This window comes from Carassius carassius, chromosome 15 (assembly GCF_963082965.1).
Source record: "Carassius carassius chromosome 15, fCarCar2.1, whole genome shotgun sequence".
Classification (NCBI taxonomy): Eukaryota; Metazoa; Chordata; class Actinopteri; order Cypriniformes; family Cyprinidae; genus Carassius; species Carassius carassius.
The window spans coordinates 30,522,030-30,533,094 of record NC_081769.1 but is presented as its reverse complement, the minus strand read 5'-3'; the positions used below and the strand labels follow the sequence as shown (position 1 = coordinate 30,533,094).

Sequence of the window (11,065 nt, the reverse complement as noted above, 5' to 3'; positions counted from 1 at the left end):
ACGATGCAGTGTGCACTGTGTAGAAAAGGCTTGCACTAGAAATGGATACCTGCAAAGCAAAAACAAATGAAAACTGATCCCAAAGATATCAGTGTTGCTATTACTAATTCATCAGACTCTCACTTTGAATTTATTAGAGCGAAAGAACTTGAGTAATAGCCCGCAAAAATACCTCATAAATAATTCAAACATTCTGAGCACTAATCTGGCAATTTCTCACATAATAAGCAAAATATGCCTGACATAAGAAAAAAAAAATCACATGCTGTGGTAATTAGCAGTCCAAAATTAAATGACTTTACCTTGCAGTAACTTAAGATATTTCTGAAACAATTTCAAGGTTCAGCTGCATTTTAGCATATGCTTGCTTACAACTATAGTTTTTGTTTTTCTTAATTTAGGTTTCCACACTTTCATACTGGAAAAATCACTGCAGATGGCAAAAGAGCAGCTTTTAACCAAAGAAGCCATTATTTTTAAGTTTAATTTTTTTTATTATTTACTTTTTGCAAAATAATACCTTATTAAAAGAACAGTTCAAGAAAAAAAAAGTACTCTCTCAGATGTTTATTACAAACACATCGCTTTCACTTCACAAAACAATAATTTATGGATATAAGATTATTTGTGGATTACTGTGATGTTTTTGTCAGCTGTTTGGACTCTCATTCTGACAGCACCCATTCACTGTAGAAGATCCATTGGTGAGCAAGTGATGTAATGCTAAATTCCTCAAATCTGTTCTCATGAATAAACAAGCTCATCTACATCATGGATGGACTGAGGGTGAGCACATTTTCAACAAATTTCCATATTTGGCTCAACTATTTCTTTAATCCCTGCTAAAAAAAAAGAAACAACAACAAAAAACGTGGGAATAACTTTATATATGCAGCTGAAAGCGCTTGTGTCACTTTAAAAATACAAGATGTTTGTTATTATGAAGCCTCCACATAGTTAAATGTAGAGAATGAGGGTACAAAATAAAATCAATACAAACAACTGTTTAAATACAATGAGAATTTTATTAAAACGGTGCAAAAAAGAAAAAAAAAAGAAAATAAAACTAACATAAAAATCAGATGTTCTTTCCACCTAGATTGCACTGTCACACAGCCTGGGGTCACCTCTCAAACAGAGAGAAAGGTAAAACGGCTGAAAACAAACACAAATTGCCCAATTAGCCAGAAGTAATGCACAAATATGATTAGATAAATTGCATCTGTCAGTTCTGTACATGCAACAGTTTCAGTCTCATGCAAATTGGAGAATGCTGATGACTGTAGCTCTGTCACATCCATGAAAACATACCATATAAAAAAGTAAACTACATCATAAAACAAAGCCCACTGTATTAAATAAGAGAATTTAGTGTGTGAAAACTGATGGTGGTGGACGCCACCACCATCGTTAAAAAATTTACTAAAAATTCTATTAAGTATCATAATTCGTTTTAAAATACAGGAATCTTCAGGAGGCCGTCTGTTTGACAACTAGCCACATAAGAAAGAACATCTTAGTTTCAGAACTAAACATCCCAAACTATTTGAAAAATCTTACTACAAATATATATTTTCAAATCATACTTCGTCAGATCACTGATGGAGAAATTAGTTTGTTCACAAGAAACACTCTGATTTAAGAGGCTTCTCGTCTGTCATTGCCGTACGCTCCAGAATACTGACTCCACCATCAATCGGGGTACGGTCCAACAGCATACATTCGTATCTTTAAAAAACACTGTAAAACTGCGTTTGATTTACAAAAATAACTTGAACGTATTTATACAACAGTTTTATTTCATAATACAAAAATGTTTGCACTCTTATTGAAGTCCAACGCTCGGGGTGGCTGAAGGAGCTATCCAATCGTTAAATAACTGGATCCGTTAAACGCAAGCAATAAGTACACTGGAAGGAGAACAAATTCCTATGTAGAGTATTTATCATTTTACTGACAATTTCCTCGTTTGTGCCTTGAAGCTGCAATAGGTTTGCCAAAGCACAATTCACCAGATGCGCACACATAAACACAAACTCACACGCTGAATTTCTTTTTGCAGTGTGGAAATCTGGGTAAATGGTGTATGCCTTACATAAGACTGAAAAACAAATTTATCAATCGCAATTTAAATCCAAAAGCAGTAGCAGCAGCATACTCTTTGTCCTTTATTTACACTATGAAAATGTGAGCCATCAGTCACAGAGTCACTAGGGATGCACTGATTTAGACAAAGGTGATAGCCAAAATGTTACCTAAACAACTGTGCCATCTATTGGTTATAAGAGGGACTAACATGTCAAATATATCATGCTGTCTTTGGGTGAAAAACTAAACTAGCAACCCTTCAGGCTTTTATACCGCTGTAAATCTTCACTCTGTCAGAGATAATAGACAATTTAGTGTTTTGAAATGTAAGTTAATCTATACTGAGAATTTAAAGCTTCAAATGCATGGGAGATACCAGATGAAGAGTTTTGTTAGAATACTAACATATCCATCCATCCATCCATCCATCCATCCAAATCAGTAATGCAAATGTGGGAACATTGTGGCATTGAGCTGACACAGTTATACAATTATTTGCACACGACTAATTACATCTGCATTGAGTGTTTGAGAAGCGGAAGGGAGTTTGCTGCAACTACAACACCAACTCTACATCTACCATCAGTGCAGCACACTGACACTTACCCACACCAAACAAACATGATCACAGCAGCAACATCCTCTTACAGTACTATAGAGCCCATTTCACATGAGCAAAGACAGGATAAAGGGTTATCCAGCCCAAAATGAAGAACCTGTCATCATCATTTCATCAACCCTCATGTCGTTCTGAACCTTTATGACTTACTTTCTGCTGTGTCCAGAAGAACGTCCAGATTGCTCTTTTCTGTATAATGAAAATGAATGGGGACATGTGCTCCAAGTCAAAATGCAGTAACTAAATATTTTAACAGAGCAAAATTTATAGGAAGTAAATGACATGTAACAGACTGGTTTGATTCAGATTCAGAGTGGATGTGTGCTATATTAGCAGTTTTGCCCTCCAACGTAGCTTGCAAAATCTCATTTGCACATCCACATTGGCTTGTTGTGCTCCGTTAAGACACAAAAAACCAAATGGCGTTTGTCATCACTGGCGTCAGATTTGTCAGTAGGCGAGATGGAGCGGAAGACTTTCTGTGAGTAATGACTTCTGGTCCATTACTCACATTAAGTGATTGGTCCCCATTTACTTCCAATGTGCGGAAAAGAACAATCTACTTTTGTTTTTTGCCAATCGTACAGGTTTGGAACGGCATGGAAGACTGAGTTAGTAACAGTATTTTAAGTTTTGGCTGAATTGTACAACTGGCTGGCTTTATCGGAGGCTTTTATGTCTGTTAAAGGTGTAATAGGATTTGGTCTCGATGCACCATTCATAGTGTAACTGAGATACAGACAGATCTGCTAGCATCCCTCTGAGTCCATAAATATCGACAACAATCAGCACTGCGAATTCAAAACCAAACAGAAGTAGATTCAGTTCAACGATCCCCCTGAACTAAGACTGAAAAGGCAACTAGGAAACAAGTTAGCTTGCACACAACAGTGGCACCTACAGCCGAACCCTGACATCCGCAGTCAACGCAAGTGGAACTGCAAGTTCTCCCTCTAGAACGAAGCGAAATTCCAGACTAGAAGCACAGCATCATAACAGTCTATTCATTGTCACGTCTGAAACCCACACGCACAACCTCTGGACATTAGAAAAGTGCTTGATTTGGTGCAGTGACTACTCTGGGGGCGACTGATCAATAACATTTAAGCCGGTAACATCTGAAGGGGTCAGAAATGGTTTCAACATCAGCCCCCTTTGACCCGCGAGTACCTAGAACTCATTAACATAACTCTTCTGCATGATGTACCATTTCTGTAAAATGACATCCGATTTCCTTTCTTTTTTGCACTAATTTTAAACGCCTTGCACTTTTAAATATTGTGGAAACACTTAGCAGAACATAAACGACTGATTTTTTTATGTGGACATGTGAAGACCCAAAGCGAAACCTTTGGCTATCAAGGTTTAGTTCCATAAGTTGAACATCTTAGAAACGAGAAAGCACCATTTTAGCTCATTCAAGCCAGTCGGTATGGCTTCCAAAGGGGTGCAAGTTAAATTATTGTAGCGTTGGGCCAATGCAGATAACGCTCACTTGAAGTTAACAGTGTGTTTTTTGCCTTACAATCGCAATATGGCAAGTCTTACTTTGACTGCACCTGAAATCCTACATGAAATGTTTATTTTTATGTATACAAACTCAGCTGATATAAATACGTATTTTCTGGTTGTGCTTAACGTGTATTTTGGGGTACGCAGCATGTTCATGTGATGCAATGTAGCACATTGTGCTCCAATGTCAATTGTCTGTGCTCTACATTCTCGCCACTAGGAGGAGACAAGGAGACAGGAAAGAGGATGACCACGTCAAGCAAATCTGGGCGGAGCTTAAAGCTTCTGCCTATGAGCCACAGCAAATGTAACAACAGCAGTCCTATTCTCACAATGGCCATTCATTGTGGGCGCAGAGTCTCAGTAACCTGGTTCAGAAAGGCCGAACTTGTGTCTTAAAGCAAGTTCCACAAAAACAGGATATGTTGTAGCTCACACGGTGGGTTCTAATGAATCCTATAGGAGAGAAACCGGACAGAGATTGTCCATTCAAAATCTATGGATAGCGGTCTCTGTTTCCCGTCTCTTCAGCTCCTCTCTGTAGCAGTACGAACAGTAATTGCCCGTCTCTGGGTGGCCGTAGTAATTACATGTAGGCGTTCGGCATTTGCTGGACTGCAGGTTGGCGAGACCACCCGCACTGCCTAAAGAGTAATGCCTCACAGGCATCGGCCCATTGCGGCTGTCCAAAGTAAAATGTGAGTCCCGCAAGCCATTCGTGTAACCTCCAGCAGGTTCGGTTGGGTAATCAATTGGGTCATGATCTTGGGGAAAAGACATCATGCAGGGACTGATGATACGGGATGGACTCCCCAAGCTGGTGGAGGGAGGGTGGTACTGGGTATGGGGCGGGCCCTGTGGTAGGGGGCAGTGTCGGGGCAAGGTAGCATAGGATGGTAGGCCTGGGTAAGAAGACGGCGAACCTCCTGCCAGCTGCCGTCGTGTATCCAAATAACCATGCATATGGAGATGCTGTGTGAGTGGGGAAGGAGAGTGGTTAATGAAGGTGGCCCTAGGAATTGGGACCACGCCGGAGTACATCACCGGACTGAAAGACGACGACTTCAAAGCGTTAAAAGTAGGAGGTGAGTTATCAGTGACTTCCTCTTTGCCTTCAAAATTTCTGTAACTCAGCTCAGGCCCGTCCTTTTTTAGTTGGGACCCAGCAGTCGTTGCGAAACCACCAGCCGTTTTCCGCTCAGCTTCCCTTCTCTGTTCCTGTTCGGCATGGAAGCGCTCCTCAGCATCAAGCAGGTAGCGTTGTATCATTTCCTCCTGAAACGGCTGCCGGTTGCTTGTAGTGAGTAGCGCAGTGAAGATGTACTTCCTTTCACCTTGCATAGCGGATCGGAGGACGCTGAGGCTCACTTTCACATCCGAGCTGTACTTAAAAGGGTCACCTTCAGAAGAGTAGCTTCCATTTTGTCGCTCGCTGGTTGAGGAGGGTGAACCTTTCCCAGAGTCCTCAGAGCCAGTATGAATGGAGGGAGAGCTGTCCTTACTGCCCTTACGACCTTTCAGAGAGCCTTTCTTCTTCTCTTGACCCTCCTGTTTGGATCCACTTCCACTTGCATTCTTTCCTGTCATCAGGCCTCCCACATTCTTTTTCAGCTTACTGCCCAAGCTCTTGCCAAAGCTACCCAGTTTGTTGGCAACGGAGTCTGCACGTTTCTTGTCCTTATCCTTTTCTTTGTCTTTCTTTCCCTTCTCCTTTCCAATTGTGCCAGTTGTCCCTGCTGAACTGTTACTGGATGAGCTAGAGGAGCTGGAAGATCCACCATTTGTTTTGCCTGTTGTGACACTGGTTCCAGTTGTACTGCTGTCTCCATTGCCATTGGAACTGCTGCTGACGGACTCCTTATCAGACTCTCCAGAGTCTGGCGGGGTGCGGGCATCCTCTCCTGCAGATGCTGTAGGTGACTCTGGCTGGGCCAATGGGGCCTGCTGTGAATGCAAAAAAAAATAATAATAATAATAATAATTTATAATTACTTTCTTATTTTTAATTAGAACATCATACCCATATCCAAATTACTTTTTTGACTTTTACATACAACAAAAAACAAAACAAAAATTAAATATTTTAATTATAATAAAGTCTACATAGTCCGTGCATACATTTTTTTTAAACGTAAACAATAAGGGAAAATGATTTAACTCATCTTCAAATAAATGTGTTTGTACAATTGATAATTTATTTTTCAACAAAGAATCATTATATCATAGATTTTTTCCAGACAAGTTTCTATTAAGATGAATGAAAATGAGAAGTGAATGAAAAGGAGAAGTGACCAGAAAACACTGCCAGTTTGGCAGTGTAATTAGAATCATCACTTATTTTAAGAATTTTACATAATGAGAGTAGCTTTAAAACATTTTTTATATGTACTTTTTTTGTTGTTGTTGTCGTCAGAGCAAATTTACCAAAGGTTTCTGGCTGATAGTTTACACTAAAACAGTTAAATTATTCTTAGCATGTCAAACAAAGCAAGAAGCTCACCTGTACCTCACAGGGTAGAGGAAGCCAGGTGACAGTCATGTAGCTATGCAGCAGATGGAGCTTGGCCTCCAGAGATAAGGTTACACTGAAACCAAACAAGAGGAAGGTCAGAGTGCTAATATTCACTCATAAATAGCACTTTAAATACCTTTAAAAAAAATTAAATGCAAAACAATGAGCATGTTTTATGAAAATACAAAATAACATTTGCTAAGTTGGGAAAAGTCACAAGAAATGTGTGCTGAGGTATTTAAAAAGGTAAGTAAATTATTTCATATAGTGACACATGTGAAAGCTGTGGGAATAAAAGGAACTACAGATGCAGCCCTGAGCTATTTGAGAGCTTCTCAGTGTTCCATTCATAGAAAGCATTTAGTGATAATCTGCATTAAAGAATGAGAGTTGCTAATTTTAAGTGTTGGCCAACAGTGCACAGTCCCAGCAGGCTCCACAGGGCTTATGCCGTCATTAAGGTCAGACATTACTAAACTCTGCTGTAAATAAGTCAGAGCTGAGTTATTTTGCACCACATAGCCAAAATAACCAGAATATTTTAAAAACATTTTTCAGAACAAATTTGGTATATGCACAACACATAGCAATTACAAGAATGTTCCAGGTTTAAAACAAGCGAAAATCTATGGATGGCATTTGTGACATGCTGTTGATTACCACAAGAAATAATTCTGACTCATCCCTCAGATTGTATAAACACATGTGGAGAAATTACTCATATAATTGTAACAAAAGTATGAGCCATGCATTTTAGCTTCAAAACTCTCCAGAATGTCTCGCTACAGACTTAACATGCAAGGTTAATACTGTAAACAATTTATGCTTGTTATTCTTTTTTCAATCCGAGTCTGAATTATCGTCTGTGGTAACTGACAGCATCTCAAAAATGCGGTCAATTGAGCTTATTTATATGCATGAGCCTGGGCCTTTTTTATTCATTAAACTAGGTGGCACACTTGTACAGTGGATTGCACAGCTGAAACTGACAGTGGAGCAGAGAAAGTGATGAGCACCTCAAAAAGCTAGGAAATGATGATGTTTATATAAAGATAAAATAAAATAAAAAAAAACACATTGTTAAATTGAATTCAGATTGCAAATGCATACTGAAAATAGTTTCAAACCTAGAATATTCCTTAAACAGACGAATGCAAATGAAATCCTACCTTGCCAGCATCACATTATCGTTGTCATCTTTGCCCCATTCCCAGTCTTCTCCAGGATCCACAGCAAAGTGCAAAGGCAGCATCTTATGATCCGAGTCTGTCAGAGGGATCACCACTGTGGAGGTTTTTAACCAAACAAAAGGTAACAAATGGTTAGTATCATTCTGAATTTCACTACTTCCCTACTTATTTATATCACACTTATTTACAAACACAATACAGTATTCAAATGAACTCCAAGACTAAGGACTCTGAAGAAATACGATGGATTAAAGTGGATAAAAAGACTTTCTGGAAACAATAAATTATTGCAGATTTTGTTCTGTCTTGCTTTGAAAAACTGGTTTATCAGGCAAGAACAGCACACTGCATGAACCCTAAAAAAGCAAACCGATTTGCTACATATAAACCACTCCTCACCTTGTTCTTTGGAACTGTCTTTCTGCTCCATTGAGACCAGAGCAGAGAAATGGGCCTGGTCATATGCCAGGACGAGAGGGGAGCGGTGGCACTTGTTGGCTGGTACTTCTAGGGGCAGGTAAATCCCTCCAAATGGGATAGGTGCAAAAGCTAAACAACAGACAAAAATGATAAGCTTTGCTTATGGAACATGAGAGGACAAATGGAAAATGCATTAAATACAGGGGACATAGTCAACACTTGTGTGCCACTGCATTTCTCCGTTACAATCACAGTCATGCTAATTTGTTCTTGGTTACAATATAACCATTAAGATTTCCATTTCTCCATTTTTAAGATGAGCCATTTTTACAACTTGACTTCGATATACAAGGAAGGCCTTCTGAGTGGTAAATGTTAGAGTACCTCAAAGTGTGTAATACTCCCCTCATTTAAAAAATAGTTTACCTAAAATTGAACATTCTGTCTTTATTTACCTTCTCCCCCAGAGTCCCGCAGCATGGTGTCAGCCACAACCACTATCGGCCTGCGGAGCACGTGAGCAAGAACGAACACATGAAACTCCTCCAGGCTCTCGTACACCGGCTCCTCCTGTGACTCGGCACTGCGGGACACAAAACACACTAACAGCATGAGTAAACCACTCCAGAAACCTCTGTTTACAGCTTTCAAAGCAGAAAATAAAATCAGATGTAATAAACACACCCGTTGCTGCCATTAGTGCTGTAGTGTATCCTTGGTTCACTGGATGCCAGTTTCAATAACTCATTCCACTCTTTCTGCCACTCTTCCTCTGTGTAAACCAGTCCCGACTGCACACAAATCCACACACACAAATATTAGGCTGAAACAAACACCAACTGTGTGCAGATTTTCTAATTTTCCCCTATATATATATATATATATATATATATATATATATATATATATATATATATATATTTAAAAGAAGCTGCATTTATTCGATCAACAATTCAGTAAAAAAACTAATATGGTGAAATATTACAATCTGTAGTAAATGTAATTTATTCCTGTGATCTAAGCTGAATTTTCAGCATCATTACTCCGGTCTTCAGTGTCACATGATCCTTCAGAAATCATTCTTATATGCTGATCAGTAGCTCAAGAAACATTTCTTATTAATATCAATGGTGAAATCAATTGTGCTGCTTATTTTTGTGGAAACTGATAATTTTTCAGAATTCTTTGATGAATAGAAAATTCAAAACAAAATAGTTTATTTAAAATAGAAATCGTTTATACCACTATAAATGTCTTTGCTGTCATTTTTTGTTTAGTTTGTAAATAAAGTATTCAATTCTTTAAGAAAATGTAAAAGAAAAACACACACAACACTCTTTACAATGGTAATTTATACTAAACGGATCAGCATTATCTGTTGCCATCTGTTTGTAAAACACATAATGATAAAGTGCTCTAACCTCTTTGTTCTGCATGGTTTGTTGCCATCTCCACCTTCGCTTTAAAGCCTCCCTTTCCTGCCCATGATCAATCAGTGCATAGAGAGACTTCCGCAGCATTAGGTCTCGATCATGAAAGCCCCACATACCTGCATAACAATGTTTTAAACATAATTACTGAATTCATATCTTAAGATTACACCTGGCAGTGGTTTCTAGGCAAGTATGCAGTCCTTTTACAGTTGTTTTGGACATAAGTCACAGTATATATTTACACTATAAATCTAATACAGAAAAAAAAGCACTTATATAGAACTCTATAACACATTAATTCACAGGAAGAATACATTTTTAGCTTTAAATATTCAAGCCATGTGTAACACCAACAAACTTTTAGAAACCTTTAAGGTGGAATGAATATGTATAAAAACTCTGTGCTGATAGCTTACATACAAAAAGTCAGTTTGAACACTTACCCAGTGAGGCAGCATGTAACAGACAGTTACCATCACCACTCGTAGCCAGAGGTAATAAACTCTGACAGCCGGTCCCCAAATGAGTCCACCAGTTCAACCGTCCTGTTGAAAAAAAAAAAAAAGCATTTATTTCTCAAATCAAGAAACCCAAGATACTATGTTTTATGGCTGCCTTCCAAAATCCCATACTTCCCTCTAATATAGTAGTCAAAAACAATTGTGCAAACAGTAGGATGTCTGAATTCACAGTATTTTTAAAGCGGTTAAAAAAGTATTTTTCCAGTTGAGATCCTGAAGTGTGCATCCAATGGAGACTTAGGTGCCCTTGAGCAAGGCACCGAACCCCCAACTGCTCCCCGGGCGCCGCAGCATAAATGGCTGCCCACTGCTCCAGGTGTGTGTTCACATTGTGTGTGTGTGTGTTATCACTGCTCTGTGTGTGTGCACTTCGGATGGGTTAAATGCAGAGCACAAATTCTGAGTATGGGTCACCATACTTGGCTGAATGTCACGTCACTCACTTTACCAACCCATGAGGCTACAGGAAAGAATATGTGAATGGCAATGAAGTGACGCAACTGATGCTGGTAGCACAAATGACAATGACATCATAAAATCAGTATGTCCGTATTACACTGATACTACATGAATTTAGCATATATAGAACATACTTTTTAATGGTCACAAAGTAATAACTTCAAAATAAGTATCTACTTTTACTTAGTATATGATTGCGGACACAGCCTGTCTTTTTCAAAAACTTGACCGCTACAATACCTACGTAGGCAACACTAGAAGGGCAATAGTGGACCAAAATATACATAGAAATATTTATTCACATCATTCAT

General features: G+C 38.8%; 1 protein-coding gene across 3 annotated transcripts in view; it reads right to left on the bottom strand.

Annotated features, from left to right (window-relative positions):
• Window positions 1-2,528: 2,528 nt before the first annotated feature.
• otud7b (OTU deubiquitinase 7B) overlaps window positions 2,529-11,065 on the bottom strand; it is a 30,634-nt gene continuing 22,097 nt past the window's right edge. For 2 of the 3 annotated variants that reach the window (XM_059568468.1, XM_059568469.1), the window contains exons 5-12: window positions 10,218-10,319; window positions 9,763-9,890; window positions 9,026-9,132; window positions 8,797-8,924; window positions 8,321-8,470; window positions 7,901-8,015; window positions 6,720-6,804; window positions 2,529-6,163 (exon numbers count right to left, since the gene is read on the bottom strand). In XM_059568468.1, the coding sequence (XP_059424451.1) occupies window positions 4,709-6,163; window positions 6,720-6,804; window positions 7,901-8,015; window positions 8,321-8,470; window positions 8,797-8,924; window positions 9,026-9,132; window positions 9,763-9,890; window positions 10,218-10,319 (2,270 nt within the window). In that variant the 3' untranslated portion in view covers window positions 2,529-4,708. The remainder of the gene's footprint in view (window positions 6,164-6,719; window positions 6,805-7,900; window positions 8,016-8,320; window positions 8,471-8,796; window positions 8,925-9,025; window positions 9,133-9,762; window positions 9,891-10,217; window positions 10,320-11,065) is intronic. The other variant, XM_059568470.1, reaches the window with a different exon arrangement.